Source organism: Epargyreus clarus, unplaced genomic scaffold (genome assembly GCF_041222505.1).
Source record: "Epargyreus clarus isolate Ecla_fem2 unplaced genomic scaffold, WU_Ecla_fem_2.2 ptg000008l, whole genome shotgun sequence".
Classification (NCBI taxonomy): Eukaryota; Metazoa; Arthropoda; class Insecta; order Lepidoptera; family Hesperiidae; genus Epargyreus; species Epargyreus clarus.
Window position 1 is genome coordinate 11,648,057 of NW_027332216.1, and position 18,765 is coordinate 11,666,821.

Genomic DNA, 18,765 nt, shown 5'->3' on the forward strand with positions numbered 1-18,765 from the left:
ATAATAAGGCTAAAAGTGCTAACTACCCGCATCCGTAAGAAGTCGTAGTTAGCACACCATCAATCTATGTCGTGGGCGTGCCAACGTATTTTGGTACTCCATGGAATTTATGGAATGTGAGGCGCTTGCGAGTTTTCTTGCGAGTATACACAAGCTTATTTTTGGATACAAATATGTTTCGAATTGGGATAGATGTATTATAAGTGGACATATCATCATCAACCCATTATTGTCCCATTGCTGAGCATGGGTCTCAGAATGAGAAGGATTAAGTCATAGCTGGCCAAGTGCGAATTGGTGGACTTCACATACCTTTGTTTTTTTTTAAGATTTTCCAGGTATGCAGGTTTCCTTACGATATTTTCCTTCACCGTTTAGGCAAGTGATAATTAATTTCTAATACGCAGATAACTTTGAAAGATCAGAGGTGCGTGCCTGGGATTTGAACCTCGGACCCCTCGATCAAGAGGCCGAGTTTCTTAACCATTAAGCTATCATAGGCTATCACTGCCAAGTGGACATACTTAAAAAGCAATTCATAACGATGTTGCTTATTAATATTTACTATATTTTAATTTTCAAGCGACGCAGAGGGAAGGCAACTGATATAGTAACGTTAAACCCTTTGAATTTCCATGCAGAAGTTCCACGGTCACATACCTGTTTTGACCAAAGGGAAGCCTCTATAATATATAGTATAGTATCCTGAAAGGGACACCGGATCATATGGGATTTTCCACTAAACGGGTGGCCTAAAGGCTCCTTTACACCAGGTCGTCAGCCAATTTCGCTTGGTCGCACTAACTCGGTGTAAACTCTTAGTCGTTTAACGCCCGAGTTCACAGTCGAAAGTCGACCGTCGATTGTTCAAGCGCCTTCGACAAGCGACGGTCGACCGAACTTCCTTGAAGGCTGTCAACAAGTGCTCTCGGCAAGTTGAAATCTTGATGTAAACAACTCGGAACAGCCACTTTCGGCAACCGACGTTCGGAACGGCTTTCGAGCAGTGTAAACGAGCCCTTAGTGTTTATAATCGTGTGATTGATATATATATTTTTAGAACTAGCGAACGTCTGTAGTCAACTCCAAATAAGATTAGTATTTCTGAGGTCTGAGCGTTGTTGTCCGCCGGACTAAGTTGGGATGCCTTGGAAAAGTATATTTGCCATATCACACCCTTCAAACGGGAATATAGCATCGTTTAACACTGGTGTTATGAGGCAGAAAACTACGAGTACTTTACAGACACTACTAAAGTAACTATAAAGATTCTACCGCCTTTTAAATTATTTATATTTTATCACTTTAATAGTAGGTTACATTTAAGCGTATCAAAGTTATAAAGAGCCAAAATACAGCAGAATAAATCAAACAATCATTATTATTCATCATTAATTTTGTTGGAAAGCATACGTACCGCACGCAATAACGAATAACTAACTGCGCATTAATTAATCGTTCGAGCATGATGCATGAGATCCGAACGTGATAAGCCGTGATACATGAGTTTCCTATTATTGTTAGTCCAAATATGATCAACGAAATGAAATTTATTTTATTACAAGAATGTAAAACACAAACATGTTTACAACAAGAGAAGTTCGTATATTTTACCATTACAATGGAGTGCAATCATGACAAATTGTAAAATTTATAAAAACATAAAAATAAAAAAATACTTAGTCATATTTAATTATTACATGTTATTATTATTCTGTGTATTAAAAATATTCATTGATGGTCATAAAAACAGTGTTACATAAGCCATTCGGTATTTCTTCTCTTAAAAATGCTTATTAAAACTAAAATCATACTTTAAAAACTGCTAATAAAGTGAACAATTCAACTGATTTGAATAAAATGCAGTAACAAGAAAAGCTTAGAAAAAGTACTACTGGGACCGTACTCTGTGACATTACATTAATTATCTTGTCTTTGTAATAAAATGAAAATATAGGGCCATTCATTTGGAATTAATCTTCTGAGTAAACTAGATACTTGTATTTACACTTACCTCTGCTATATATGCTGTATAAATGATACTACTAATTACTGCATTTCACATTATCAGCTTATAAAAGCTGTAATAGTTAATAAGTTATAAAAGACAAAGTAATGTCTGATATTGCAGATCCGAGGATAAATTCCAAAGTGTCGTTGACTCCTCGAAGTTATGTAGAAATTATTTATCACTTATGCATTGCTCCGAAAGCTGTAATATGCCTTATTCCTTTCGATAAAGTTCTCAAGGTGGTAAAACCAGTATTGTTTTATCGGGTACCTCACCATTTCTAGTGTGAAGCAGTTTTTATGTTCTTGTGGAAGGATTGATGTTGATAAAGAGTGGAAGTGACTAGCTTAGTTCTTAGGAGTAGCTACGCATTTGTGATCTGCTTCAGGCTTAACCCCTGTCGTGTATGGAACTGGTTACGACTGCAATGACGACTAACCATAAGATAGACAATCTTATAAATTATTGTAGTGTAGTGTCGTATGCCTAAACCTTTTTTCTTAAACGACAATTCTTGTTTAGTACATTGATAATGCTAACATAATTAATAGTTACTGCAGGCATTTCCATGTAGCTATCCAAGTAATGACTGCAATAATTAACCGTTCGAACGTGATATACGTAACGCTTACGTGATTTGCAATATACTTCGCTATTTCTGTCAAACAAATACAGCTGCTATTGTTTGGGCGGTTTGAACGGTCATATTTGTGACATTTATAGCTTTGCAGAATGTTGAATGTGCTATCCGTGCGTTTTTGTGTTAATTGGGTTTTAATAAGATTTTAAAAAGTTGAAATGTAAGTGATGTGTATAATGCGATGTATTGTACTACCCACCGTTTGTGTAACAAATGTAAGATTGCAACTTGCCGGTCGACTCAAGTCAGTTCTACTTCGGTCGTGGCGAGAGACGGACGTGTCGCAAACGCTCGAATTATAAATTGATTTTTTCCTTGAGTTCCAAATGCTATGATCGAGTTACAAAACGCGAGATACAACTATTTTAATGTCCAGTTTTGTAATATGACGGGGCAACAACGGTTTAAGCACACCTTGATCAATTACATACTAAAATATACACAGCATTGAAAGTAGAATGATCGAAAATATTGCGACAGTTATTTTAAAAGAGTTTGTCATTTATTCAACGTAGAATTTTTAGAGGAATTGAAAATAATTTACGAGTATTCAGTCTATCAAGAACAATTGAAATCAAAACGATATAGAATTCGCTGAAATAGGTATGGCGATGGTGCTTTTGGAGTTAACCACTTTAATAAGCACTAAAGGATAGAAAATTTAAGCCCTTATAAACCTACAGTTTACTCACCACAAACCAAACTTTAGAACCTAAAATTCATACTGACAGCAAAACGTAAAACTGAATAGAACCGAGTAGGTACCGACATTCCGCGAAAAATACATGAACTGTAAGAAAATAAGAATGAGCGAAGTTTTCACAATGCATGAGTGAATGCCGCTGTCAGCCACTATGTGGAAATGGGGTTGCAATTCAGTCTTTTGTTTCCTTCTTCCCCTTTCGAATAAGGTAATTTTTATATAACGTTTTATTTAGGACTGAAAACACTTTCAAATTCGACTTCGGTAAAACACTGTCACAGTTATATTTTATTACAGTTGTGAGGGTTGCTGTATTGGGGTTTAACTTAAAGAATTTATTTATTTTAATTTAAAGAAAACGTATGCGAGTCGTTGTTAGTACTCAAGGGTTGGAACGCATATGGCCAACCTCTTTTGCAATCATATAAATAATCAAAGTTAAAATTGCATTAAATATGGTAACTTAATAGAGAAATCAATAAAAGCAAACGCTGTTATACCAACGCTATTTTAAATTTATTATTATTATTTATTATATGTATTATTTGTGCTCATTAATTCATTTATAAAATTTTAGTAGTTTTAGTTTAAATATTGTTTATTGTGTTGTTATTATTTGTTATTAAATAAAAATAATTATTTGATAACTGGTTACTTAAAAAAATATTATTTCAATAAAAAAGGCGCTACTGGTGTATTTAAATCTGCAGACAAAAATAAAAGTGTTTTTGTGTGGCAACACTTCAAATGCGCGCAGACTCATTGAAAACTCAAAAAATGCCTTTACCTTTATTTTACTTGTTCCTTTTTGTTAGACTGAGGCATTACTAAACTCACTAATGACTAGACTTGAAAAGCGTATATAGTAAAGCCGTAAATAGGAATGGTATATAATATATGTACCATAGAGAGTTTAACCATCTGCAAGTTCCCAAGGTTCTCCAAGTTTCTCAAACTTTTGCTTATGCGTTCCGTCGTAAAATACAGGTACAGTACCTGTAGATACAATATGAGCTGTTATAACATTTATGTACTACTAACTATAATCTATATTTGGAAGAGTTGTTATTAGATTTAGCGGTAGAAATCATCGATTTATTAGTTAGTTAAGACATCTTACTTGCTCCATTAGATTACAGTACCTATTTAATATCCTTTATGTAATATAATTTTATTAATATAATCATTAATAAGCGACCATGGAAAAATCTTTATATGTGAATCAATGAGTTATTTAAAAACTCAATAAATCTTCAAAATTGAAAAGGTGCCTATATCTTTTTACCCGACTGTGGAAAATGTTATTTTGGAGCGTATAGACCTATCTAGTATTCCCTATCCTAGACCTAGTCCTATCTAGATTTTAATATGTAAGATGACGTGGACTTGTCTAAATTATCGGAGTGACAGCTATACCATAGCAGTCGATTGTTTTTGTTATTGTAATAATTTTCTACTAAAATATTATTTTTGTAATAAAATGACTAACGTTAGTTTTCTTTGCCCACAGAACTGCTCTTGGGTACGCTCCGGACCCACCAGAAGGCTGCTTGCGACGAGGAGATGGTGACTCTCATCTGTCCACGTGGTACCACCATCAGCATCCAGGTGGCGCAGTACGGTGCCTCAGCATCACAGAGCTCCTGTTCCTCGGAGCTGGCGGAGTACCAGCCAGTTGCCGTCGAGGTGGTTGGAGACACGTCGTGCACCTGGCCTAGTGCACTACAGGTAGACGAATTACCTTTGCATTATAAAAATCTATAGACTCATGATTATCTATACCTATAGAAAGACTTGTCCTGAATGATTCATTCATCATCGCAGCGCCTAAACTACTGAAGATAGAAGCGTGAAATTTGGACAATACTTTCCTTTTATGATATAGGCATTTAGGTTTTTTAAATACCACTTCTAAACACCAGAGCCAAAGCCTGCACATTCATATATCATTATGTATGACATATTTTCTGGTGTATAATATATAATCATTGATGTAATTTCCATAAATCTATTTTTACTCAATTTTAAGCATTCTTTGCTTATATTGTATACCTAAATATAGGATGATATCACATATTAACTTTTTTGACGTACCAAATACGCTTGAAATTTACCCAAGCTCACCATAACGCAAATTACTTGTAAATCAGCATCATACAGTTATACGAGTATCAACGGGCGGTCGACCGGAAACGTAAAATGGTTACGCCGGGATTATGAGGATGACACAGCATAGGATTTGGTTAGTCATGAAACGGTAATTTTATAGAAACATAATTCTGAAAAACTATTTATTAAAAAAATGGTATCCTATTTTGCAGTCTATAAAATTATATGTCTCAAAAAGGTTTAGGATTAAACAGTTATTTTTAATAGATTTTTCAGGTTATTATTTAAAAACGCTTGTTACCCTTATATTCCCATATTATTAGGGATTCTTTGTGTTGTGTACAATTCGAATACATAAAAATACTAGTAAATAAACAGTGAGACCTTACTAATAAATCTAATTGTCTCATTGCAATCTCTGTCTGTTTCGAACCACAAGTCGATTCCAGAACTGTCTACGTTCAAATTAGTAGTGTGTGTGCTCCGGTGCGGTGGTCATAAGAATACTTTGAAATAACACCCACCAAAACGAAAATTTCATGTAAATCAGCATCATACAGTTATACCAATGGGCGGTCGACCGGAAACGTAAAATGGTTACGCCGGATTATGAGGATGACGCAGCATAGGATTTGGTTAGTCATAAAACGGCCATTTTGCTGAAACATATCAGAGAATATGCTATAAAAATGGACCTTACCGTAAATCTAGTCTAACGGTTAGAGTCGAAAGTCAACTTTGTCTTGATTACGCAGCAATTTCATGAAGAAATTTCTATGCTTCGTCGTAAAGCTATCCCAATGCTGGGCGCGGGTTCTCACAGTAAGAGTGATTTAAGCCATAGTCAAACACTAAGTTCAAATTAGTATACTCACCATTGCGAACTCTTTTTTAAAAAACTCTCAAGCGTTTAAATTTTCTCATGATGTTGTTTCATTCGCCGTTTAAGCAACTTATAATTTATTATTAATATGCATAACTATTAAAAAATTGAGGGGTATTTGAACGTTGGACCCCCGATTAAGGGACTGAGTTTTAACCACTAGGCTATCACTGCTCACGCTACGTTGCTTAGATAGAAGTATATAAATATTTCAGAAATGGACTTATAATTAAATTTCGTTTAAGCGTATTTCACATCAAATGTTCAAAAGACGGGCCATAACAATATTTTTAAAAATCAAAGACGTTTTCAAACCTTGGACCCCCATTGTGAGGCTGAGTTTCTACCACTAGGCTACTTACGATATAACGCGTGATAAGGAGGATATAAATATGTCTGCCACCTGAGCGTAAAATAGAATAAGAATTAAATTTCGTCTAAGCTTATTTCTCGTCAAATATTTAACAAGAAGGCATACAGAAAACTGCATGTAAATCAGATATCAACATCCCAAAGGGCGGTGGAGCGGAAACGTAAAACGACCGTTAGGCCGAGGTTATAGGGTTGCCGCGACATTGGATTGGTGGTTCGTCGTAAAAACGCCGTTTCGTCGAAACATATCAAAAGACGAGCCATAAAAATAAACCTAACGGTAAATCTACCGTAAATATGTATAAAAGAACTACTTAATCGCTACTTGTACCTCTATTATGTGTCGCCCTAAACGTTTTTATAACGTAAATCCATGATCTGATACTTTGATCCTTAAAATAGACATTCTATTTAGTAAATAAACAAGTGTTTATTTCAATATACAAGTATATTCAAGATATTAATAAAGAAGCCTATTGTAAATGTTTGCCTTTGATGTTCGGAATAACAGTTGATACAATTCTGTTATTTAGATGTAAATAATATACGGCTCTATTCTCAGTTATGTAAATGCTTATATTTGTACATATTAAATATATGAGATATTTGATATCGCTTGGTTCACTATTATACCTATCTAAATATTACACATGTCCATTTTAATTTAGTACATAGGCATAGTGAACTTTATAAGACCGTAATTGTATGATTTATCCTGAGGATTGTTTACACAACAACAAATGACATAGTTAGACCACAGCAACATATGACTTTCCATCAGGTAGCACGTCTGCTTTATCGTCAGGTTCAAAGATGAAAAAAAAGTAAGGCATCATTAGGGCTTGCCTATAATAAAAACGTATTTGGTAGTGGGTCCCTATAGTTCTATAAATTTAATAAAGAGATATTACAGAAATAATATATAAAGAAAAAATCCCGAGGGCTTCAAAATATAACCGATATTACTCAAACAATTTGGACGAATCCTGTTCTTATGTTAAAATCAATTCGGCCGTAAGGTGTGCCAAAGAATAAGACATACATGCTCGAAAAACATTACCATCTGCATTCGTGGAAATATGGCCCTAAAGTTTAGATACTAAATTTTAATGGTGATGAAGATTGTTTTTACACAACATGGAATAGCAGACGAGAATGCAGTCCACCTGATAGTAAGTAGTTACTCCCGCCCATGCAATCAAGCATAGATAGGATTAGATATCCTACCTGATGTCGACCACAGATGCGCGCTACCCCTGAGGACTAAGCTGGAATGCCTTGTAAAAGTATCCCTTACCACACCTTTCAAGCCAGAACACGGCAGCGCATGTCACTACTGTTAATAGGCAGAAATAGGTGCTTTAAAACTTCTGATACACAAATTACATTCCACCAAGAGACGTAATTGTATATGCAAGATTAATAATAATTGATTAGTCTTTCATTATGTAGACATAATATATTAATGCAATCAACTCCAGAGGTATTCAGCAACGTATCAGTGATATGAAGGGTTATAAGCTTAATGGAGCGAACCGACTAATAGGTTTGTGAGTTAGATTTATTATAGCTAATGAGCTAGGCATCTCAGTTCGGAATTGTGGCTCATTATTTTAGGGGATTCTTTATCAGGTTTTTAAATCATATGATAAAGCCATTTGCATACATAATGTGATAGGTGGAGCATTGAGTCTCGTCTTTTGCATTTCGGGTTTTAATCCGGGGGTTCAGGTTTTTGTGCTTATCAGAAAGTACTTAGAATTACGTACTTACTATAATGGCGAAGAAAAACATCGTGAATAAATCAAACCGGTTCATTTCATTTGACCAGTAAACTAATTAACTTTATATTATGTGTAAAATATTTTTGTATGTTTTATGGTAAAGTAATAAACGAGCATAGAGTCCACTATGGTAAGCGACCACTGTTGCTCATGGATATAAGTAATGAACACCAAATAGGAAAAGGTCTATCTAAGGTCGCCCACAGATGCGTTACTATCCCTTAGGATTAAGGGCTCGAACACAAAACTGCGATGCGACGCGATGCGAATTCGCAACGCAGAAAATTGCGATGCGAATTGCTGCGATGCGATATCGTGCGGCGTAGCGTCTCTCAGGGTGACCAACAACAACAACCACTGTGCGATGCGAATCAATTCGCAAGTTCTTGCGATGCGTCGAGGGAGCTCGCAGATTTTTGCGATGCGACGTCGCATCGCAGTTTTGTGTACGAACCCTAAGTTGGACTACCTCGTATAAGATCTTCTTAACCACACCCTTCAAACTTCAAAACGGCAGTGTTTAATACTGTAATTTAAGGCAAAAATAGGTGTGGCGGTGCTTCCTCTGGAATTAAATCATAAAGGGATTTTCTATTTTTTAATTATCATTTGTAAGAATCAATTTGCGAACATAGGCTCCTAAAGGCATTACTCAAAATACATTAGTATTATATTAATAATAGTCATTTCAGTGTACGTACAATTAGCTTAATGACTCACTTAACTGTACAAACAACCATACAAGTGGCCCATTGTTCTAAATCTTTGTCAATACTATCTAGTGTTTCAATGCACAATAATAGGTACAATGTACATGAATGATGAGTTATATCTATCCTTTGTTCTTCGTATATCAATAACGTAATTTCCACGAATGATGGCTAATAATATCTACGTCAAATGAGGAATAGTCGTCCACTAAACAAGAGGATAAATAATGAAGCTTGTGAAAACTATAATAATAATATCTACAAAGGAAATTCTATCTTTTACGGACGATTTGTTTCGCTGTTGGGGTGGTTTATGACATTCAATGCTATGCAAACAACATAAATCTTCAAAAAACAAACTTCATTCGTATCAGCTTAATTAGTACAGTAGGGCTACCATGAGTTTACAAAAGTATTACTCGCTAGCGACTGCGTAAAATAAATGTATGAAAAATTGTACAGCGCCTCTGGTGGTTACTCGTAGAACTAAAATCCGTAGTGACGTAACTCGATACGTAAAAAACCTATCGAAATCAAATCGCTAGCGAATGTCATTATGATCTATTGCCATACAAATTCGGTCCCATGAGTCATTAATTTGACAGACGTTGTCAAGAAATACCGTAGCGATAGTAGTTATGTTATTCACTAGCAAAATGACAATAGTTTTCTATTTACCATTTCGATAGTGGCGTTTCTATACCAACTCATGGTAATGCTACAGATTAAGGACTAACTCAAATTTGTCAGTTTCGATTCATTGTTGTAATTGTAAAAAAAAAACACTTATATTCTTTTATAGGGCGGTATAAAAGCAGCTATAACTAATACTTACCCGGCATTCCATTTTCCGACTTGTCCATTTTAGGCAGAGTTTTGTAATAGGGGGTGGCAGAGATTACAACAGACTTAACATGAGACAAACATTTAACAACAAACAAAACAATTTCCACGTTAGCTCAGCAAGTTTTATCAAATCAGAATCGGCATACTAACTAATATGCGGCAGTATTCTTTGTTACAGACGGTGGTGGAAGCATGCCAGAAGAAGCGACAGTGCAAGTTCCACACCAGCCCCAAGGCGTTCGGAGTTGACCCCTGTCCAGGGTCTCGGAGATTCGTCGAAGTTGCTTATAAGTGCCGTCCATGTAAGTTACAAGAACTGTTGAAGGTTAGCTCAAAATATCACCGCTCTTATGAAGATTATAGGAAATTACTTTGAGCTCGATAAGAAACAAATAGAATTGATATTGCACCTCAATAATAACTGCTGTTATTTTTTGTCTACCAATTGGATGTAATTTATTAAAGCTCTTATTCAATTGTTTCCCTTAGAGTTTCATACTTTGAAGAGATTTACGTAAAACATGCATGCAGATAAAAGCGTGGTAAAATACTCGTAGTTCAGTTTTAGCAACTTTAACGAAGATTGACTAATTAACAAGTATAATTATCATATTAAGTAATCTTAGTAATATCGAGGAAATTCACAGGAAAGACAAAATAAACATTCCAAGCCATTAGAAGACCGATAAATAAATTACAATTTAAAAATTACATCGGATAATGTCTTCGCTAAAGCTTTGCTTTGCGATTTTATCGGTCTATTAGGAATTCTACGACTCACCCGGAGAAATGGAAACAAATTGCTCTCAAAGGGTCAAGATGAAAAGTAAACTCAAAAGAACAAGCTTCGCAACAATTAACCTAAAAGCTGATTTTTCTTAATTCGTTTCTTAAAACATTGTTCTGAATTCACTCAGGGAAGTTTGAAGTTCTTGAAAGCTGTCGCAACAATGAGCGGAGTGGATAACAAATGCGGGATCTTTATTTTTGTCAGCAGGATCGGCTTATGCAGATTAAAGAGTTTTATGGAAATTGTCATTTTATGAAAGTGAAGTGACGAACTGGGTTTCTGCTTTCTCGTTTGGTAATGGTGTTGCTACGCAGCAGGTTACAAAGCTATGAACGAGTTGTATTAAAAATGATTTTACCATTCATATTTTTGTTACTCTTGCCATCCGAAGTAAGAGATTGGATTTCAAGGAAAGATTAGTGTCCAGGCATTTTCCTTCCACATCTCACCAAAGAGGTGTAGTTTTTTGGTCAAATCTGAAGTCTATGAGTTTGAGATTTCAGTTAAACTTGTTGACACAAATAAAATTAATATACTTAAAGCCAATTAATATATTTTCAAATTATTTTACCCCACAAATAAACCAGCGATGATTTACTTCTATCACATTTGCTAAGGCTATTTAACTCTGTTTTTTATATCACGCGACGGTAAAAAATGGTTATTGTTCAAACTCAGTACAATCTGTCATTCTTAAGCCATCCCCCGTTGACTGTACTCTCTTCCTAAATCCATTTCATCTTCAAATTATCTGCAATAACTTGTCAAATTATCTCAAATTTATTTTCGATCAACAGATGAATTTCGAAGTAAAGTGGGCTGTGAGAACGACGTGCTTCATTTGAGTTGCAATCCTCACTCCAGAGTTGCTATTTACTCAGCACAGTACGGGAGGACTGAATACGATTCAATACAGTGTCCGCAGCCCAGAGGAATGAAGGAAGAAAGTGAGTATCTTAACTTTTAGAACTTCCATAGTATTGGTTTGATTAGTAAGACCTCCTACTTCACAACGTCAAAGTGAAGTTCCAAATAAGTCACTTCGAGATTATGTACACCAATTGATTTTTAAAATCTTCAAATTTTACTCTTGCTAAATGACAAAAAATATGTAAGGTTTAATTGTAAATACAATCCGTCAAATAATTTAACTGAACAATTTTACTTCGATGTCATGAAGGAGACCCTTAGTTACGAATATTATGTTCATTACTTATTAAAGGTGTATGTGTTAGAAATAATAAGTTTTTCAACCCATGTACCCACATTAAATTTCAAAGTAAAATTTTAAATTAATCGAACAACATCTTGCTATTTTGGTCGATTAATACTCTTAGAAGCTTATGCATAAGACAAAGACGCCGGCAATAAAACAGAATAAACATTATAAGCTTTTATATATTTGTAATAAATGTCCAAAAAGCTTTCCCGGGAATAATATACCGCAGTACTTTGATCTTCTAAAGGGAGAGAAAACCAAATCTTTGACATATTAAGGAGATAGCAAGCTTCCACATTTTTCCCTTTGTAAATCAATTGGATGTTCTTCGGCTTCCTTTTGTGTATTTCTGGACCCTTTTGTTTCCCTTTAATATATTATCGAGCGCTGTATAATTGTTTAGGAATTTGTAGTCTTCGCAATTCTTTATTGCAGAAAACAATATTATCTTCGTAACGTAGTATCTAATTATAACCTAACCTTGATATTTAGGTGCCACCAAAGCGTTAATTTCAACGAAATTATTTACTGGTTTCGAAATTGTGCCCGGCAACAAAGGTCTTCACCTGAATACTTGATCATTTGTTAAAAACGTCAAGATACTAATTTACAAATTTAATAAAAGCCTTTTCTTCCAGCCCCTTTCCGCCTCTCGTTTTAACTTCCTCGTTAAATTTATTTAGTTCAGTACCTTGCGAACTTGTAATTTTTAAAGGATGGTCGGGTTCATCAATCATTATTTTCCGTGACAGCGTGCTTAGAGCCGTACGCGACGGAGACGGCGATGAGGGAGTGTCACGGGAAGCGGCGATGCGTTCTGTCGGCGGATAGTAAAATGTTCGGGAAACCTTGCCGGACCGGCAGCCGGACATACCTGAAGGTTGTTTACACTTGTGGTAAGTTTTTAAACATGATTTTTAACTTCACCTATCTATTATGTTATCTTTAAAATGATCATGAATTGTTACTGCTGACACTTATTTTCTCGCTTATTTATATTGTAATCGCTTGTTCTGTTATTCGTTTTATTCTAAAACCATACCAGTTTATTTTACAATACTCAAGTCCAACGCTTATGCTACGAACAAAGTTGTATGAGAAATACAATTTAATGTGAGTATATGAGTAAAAAAGTACAGTTGTTCATTTTGATAAAGGCAATACACAACTCCACAAAAGTATTCCTATCAAAACATAAAACACTATTATAGTGTTACAAAACATCTCGACACTAGAACAAAACTGAAATAGGAAGTCAGTTCGCGTCGAGAGGAAACCATAAATAGCGCTGCAGACTAAACCCTTGAAAGAATAGGCTCTTGTAGGCTTACTCTTGACTGGGCTTACAACGAAAGCGGAACTTGCCTTAAGTGGCCTATTGGATGAGAAAATTACGCTTCTTGATAGTAAAAGTATAGTTTGCCTTTACTAATAAAGGATTTTAGATAATATCGGTCAAATAGATACTAAGTAAGAAGTAGTTGTGCCAATAGATTACTTTATTTACTTCCTATAGCTCTGTAATGTTCGAGTTATAAAGTTTTAATTAAGGTGGTAAGATAATTATAAGATTTTGCGATGAATACTCTTAAACTCTTACTTAAAATATTGAAGCTTATTAATCATTTTGCTTTTGTATGTGTTGATTTATAACCAAGAAACCCAAAATTAGGTTGTACTAAGACGCTTGATAAATTCATTTATTAACGTGAATACTTCTTCGAGACATTCCAGTTTAGTGCCCAGGAGAACATTTGTGGTCAACCTAAGGAAGGAATCTCATCTTATCTGGGGTTGATTACAAACGTCCACGGGCAAAAGCCACTTACCATCAGGTGGACTGCATGCTCGTCTGCTATTCGTATATCAATAAAATATACCATAATATACCAATAAAAAGCTTTCCACAAAGATCAGTGCGACATGTATATGCTACTAAACACATATGGAGTAAGTGGATTTTGCTATTAGTTGAAGGGTTTGTCCTGAGTCATATTCTGAAGAGTTTTGCATAACAATGACCCGACCTCGCCGTCGATCACTATTTCCTCTTGAAGGGTCACTTGAAGGGTCCTTGTGTCATCGCCATCAAAACCATTAACACAACGTTAAATGGGACACCCAATATTTGGGTGTATTTTGAGTGGTTCCGTAAAATATATTTTAGAATAGTTAAAATATTCTTTATAAAGGATATGTATACATATCTTTTTAACACGCTTTTATTAGCTTGGGTTGTATGTAGGTGTGTATGTATGTACGTAACGGAATCTTTGAACCCGATTTCTATCCACTTTGAACGTTCAGTTAATTCATAATTTTGAAGAATTATTAAACGAAACCCTCCGCTGTCTGTTCGTGAGTCACAGGGCTTTATCTCTGAAACCGTAATTATCTATTACGGTATAGTATAATTGTGGAAAAAGTGTGGGGTGCTTTTCGAAAACTGATAAGTGGAGCACCCCACGCTTTTTCACAATTATACTATTTACTGTTCCTTAATTGATTCCTAGATTAAAAATTATTTTCTACTTTTAGTTGAGTTTATCATAAAAGCGTTTTTTAGTTTTTTGAACTATATTTATTTTTTAATGCATTATCATAAGTTTGTTTTGATTTTTACGGAATATGGTATGGTCCGAGAAAGACAAAAAGTAAAAGAACGGACAATTTTTCATTGAATTTGGAATTTCAACATGCATAACTGGTTATGAATAGTATATTTAGTATAGTATATCAAGTAATGAAAAACTGCAAAAGTATTCAAAATCGTGTGTTTCCATATTTGATTAAATATAAAAGCAAAACCTACGATATATTTTTTAGGACTAGGCTTTTTAATTCTACGATCTATTTATCCGAAAGTGTTCTCGATTTCAACTGGGAAATACGAATTCAACACGAGCTAAATAGAATATAGGTCGCGATAATAGTCGTATTTCGTACAAAATGGAATGAATAAAGTCTGTAAGTGCAAGTATACGGCGCATATTGTTCTTGCTTCGAGGTGAATTGTTCGTAAAACATAAACCTATATATTTTTCCTCCGACGTAATTTGTGCCAAATGTGTTTTTTTGTCCTTAAATTTTCATTTTCATGGTTCTTGCTGTACCCTCCCCTGCATTTATGCTAGTTTTGCTGCGTAACGTTACATAATTATTCAAAACTTGATATACGTATATAAGTACGTTGTTATTTCGTTTTACATTGCGGTAACTTTTTCCAACTCATATAATAGTTTCAAAATGTTGATGAATTTATTAGTACTGTAATATTAAATCGATGGAAACATTAGTACATTTTACTATTAGCAGGATTTGATTAATAATTTTGTATTAATAACATTTAAAACCTTAAATACGAGTATGTTGTTTCCACATAACTTTTATCAATCAATATAGTGTCAAATACCGAGATTAATGTTTGTTTAATTTCAATCTAAAATGTCATTTTTTCATTGATAGTTTGGCAAAGTGACCATTTTCGAAGTCCAATATCCAAAGGACAATATAAAAATGATATCAATTTGCAGTGGGTACAATACAACAACTTTATGACTTCTCGTATTATCCTTAGCAGAACAATTCATCTGTTTCTCCGCCTCAGGATTTATTCCGTTGAATCTAACAAAATCTATTCTTGTTTTCGCTCATGTCGGCAGCCTTGTACAATTTTTCATTCCGTTTTCCTATTGGAAAAATTTGCGGCCGATCAGTCAAAACTTTGCGAATGTTTATTCGTGTTTTTTATTATTTTGTTTTCTTCGCTTCAACAACGGTTTTCCTGCTTAACATTTGTTTACCGGAGGTTGGACGCTGAAAACATTTCCTTCAATGCTTCAACATGTCCATTTGGCGTTCCTATTTTTGTTACCTATTTATTTTTTACGTAGTTTGATTGATGTCGGCCGTTTACTGTTTGTGATGTTCACTCATAACTTCTGCCATTTATTCTATTTGTAATTCTCGAAATAAATTGTTATTATTTAGGATAAATGTATTGCTCTTCAATGAAATCGAGGAAATGTTGTGCTTTATTTGAAACGATACTTAGCTTTATTGGTCGGCGGCTTAATTTAGAAATATGATCGCTATTGTGAATCTTCGTTACACTTTCTTAACTCTAGCGTTTCTCCCATTAAATTTAATAGCATATGAAATAAATGATATTATTATTTTATAGTGTAATAAGATACATATAGCCAAATATTATAGCAATACAAGTGCGGATTTTAATTATGACGATAGCCATTTGATATAGTCTGATGATCGTATTTAGTAGTATTTTGTTTATGAAAAAGCAAAAAATATATCTACAGACAAACGACGTTGTACTAGCGTATGACGTAAGACCAATAACGAAACTCATAAAGGAATACAAAGAAAATCACTTAAATCAATACAAAGTAATGTATACGAAGCCGATCATAAAATGGGTCCGACAGAAATGCTGATGAAAGACTCTTTTGTATTAGTATATGGTATTTGTTGTTTTATAGACAATTAGACAGTCATTTCTGATGTTATGTTCGTTTTTGTAGTGAATATATGTCGAGGGGATACTCTACAATCGGTATTAGTTGTAAAGGTTAATAATGATGAAAGAAAAGAAACTAAACATACATAAATAACTATCAATGGAAATTGTCAAGATTGTCATATAAAAACTTTGAACCCGTTTCACGCTAAAACGGGCTCGGATTGATTTAAAAAGTCCTTAAAGGTGTGTGAAGGCTGCAGTTTCGCACTTGACTAAGTGGAACTGTAGTCCGGTGAACTATTACCTAAACCCCTCTCGTTGTGACAGGAAACCCTTACCAAGCAGTGGGACAATAATGGACACTAAAATATAAAATATCTTCAGGTATATGTAATGGCTGGAAGCCTCAAGATATATTTACTTCTTTTCCTTTAGTGTTGTATAAACATAATAATGTACAAAGCGTCGTAATGAACCCGAATATCAAAGATATAAAGTTACAGAAAGTATTACAGTATATTAGTGCCGAAGAAATATTCTCTTGATTTGGCTGAAGTCTTGACTTTACTTGTCGACTTTGATAACCTAGTAATATCCAACTTTGTTACGTTGTGTCTTATTAACTTAATATTTTATTTATTACCTGAGAGCGGAGGTTAGTGTTTTACGAGCATATATGTCTTATTTTTTGGTTAGGCCATACGAAATAAAGTGTTGTTGGATTCGTCTAAAATATGGCAGTGCCGTGGGCTACATTACTCATTTCTGTTTACGAACAATCACCAGTAGATTAATATTTTATACTAGTTATTTCAAAATAAAGAAGTAATTATTCTATAAAAAAATATATGTAATTATCTACTCTAACTAGCGATAAGTGCTATGACATGGGGCTCTTCAAGAAAGGTGTAAAAAGAGTTCTTCAAAGCCGGCGATGCATTGACGTTTCCTTTGTTATTGTAAATGTTCATAGGCGACGATGCCAACTTACCATCAGGTAGTCCATCTGCTTCATCGTTTAGGTCAATTTTAAGAAAAGTCCAAAGGTCCCTAAATAAATAAACTTTTTTAACTGTTATGATATGGAACCCTAAATTACCACACCGCAAGGAAGCAGGCAAATGCTCTCAGTTTTATTATCTTGCAGCACTTTTTAGTTTCATGTCCATCAGAAACGTTTCGTAGTTAGTAGTAACTTTCTTTAACAGCTTTTCTATGTTCATTTTCTTGTGGAGTTTTCAAACTAGTTTTTACTTTAGTTTTATATTCAGTTTCATAATTTATTTGTTCGTAAGTTCACCGGGGATTTCAAGATTCGGATAAAATTTATTTTTGCAGTTCATTTATAAGGTTCTAGAAATAAACACTAATTACTATTTATAATTTTATAATTATATTTTAATGAACGAGGGCTTTTAGAACTCCGTATGTGACAATGTATTATGTGTTAGATAATGCTACAGTAGCCACAGCGATAAAGCTTACGTTTGTTTGATGCAATGTAAAAGTCTAATTATAACCATATTAAAAAAGTTTTTAATACAGACTCAGAAACCATAGAACAAATGCTTCCATGCTTTTATAGAACAAACAGATTTAAAAAATCCGTAGGCATTTGTTCGCAATTTGCTTGCATAGCGTGAATAAAAACTGGAATATCTAAGTCCTATGTTAAGGCTCGCACAATGGGGTTGATTGTGATCGTGCCCTCATTGTTTTCTGCGTAGTGCAGCGAAATGATGATTCTATATCAGGCAGTGTACACAGTGACAGTCGGATTTAAATTGTTAATTTTAACATAGAAAATTCTATGTCGTTCGCTTTTAAAGATACTGCAGCTATAACTACTCCTGCCTTATTATCCTCCTGATTTATTAAGAACTTTATAGGAACCGTCCCAGCTTTGTCAACAGATAAAAGTAATTAACTTGTTACTAAGTCTGACCATATTATAACATTTTGTAAACATCAATTTATAAAGTCCTTTAAAGTCACAAGTTTATGTACCAACTAAGAAAAAACAATATCCCTTAGCACAACTGAACTTATTTTTGTTTTTTTTTTTGTGAGTAATTCAAGTGAATGTTTTTTGGTCCTCTAAAGCCCCAATGACGCATCGAGTCTATAAATACGCGATTCAGCCACGCTTCCCATCTCAGATGTGTTTAACAAGTTTGCTTATAAATCACATTGAAAGTTAACTTTAGTACGGTGGAAA

The 18,765-nt window shown here is 34.3% G+C and overlaps 1 protein-coding gene across 3 annotated transcripts in view; it reads left to right on the forward strand.

The window, feature by feature from the left end:
- The window catches only part of LOC140744446 (uncharacterized), a 241,516-nt gene that overhangs the window by 56,495 nt on the left and 166,256 nt on the right, over positions 1-18,765 (forward strand). For 2 of the 3 annotated variants that reach the window (XR_012102547.1, XM_073076033.1), the window contains exons 3-6: positions 4,865-5,082; positions 10,222-10,360; positions 11,646-11,795; positions 12,820-12,963. Coding sequence is in view for 2 of the 3 variants with exons in the window: in XM_073076033.1 (XP_072932134.1) it covers positions 4,865-5,082; positions 10,222-10,360; positions 11,646-11,795; positions 12,820-12,963 (651 nt within the window). In the remaining variant the exon portion in view is untranslated. The remainder of the gene's footprint in view (positions 1-4,864; positions 5,083-10,221; positions 10,361-11,645; positions 11,796-12,819; positions 12,964-18,765) is intronic. The other variant, XM_073076034.1, reaches the window with a different exon arrangement.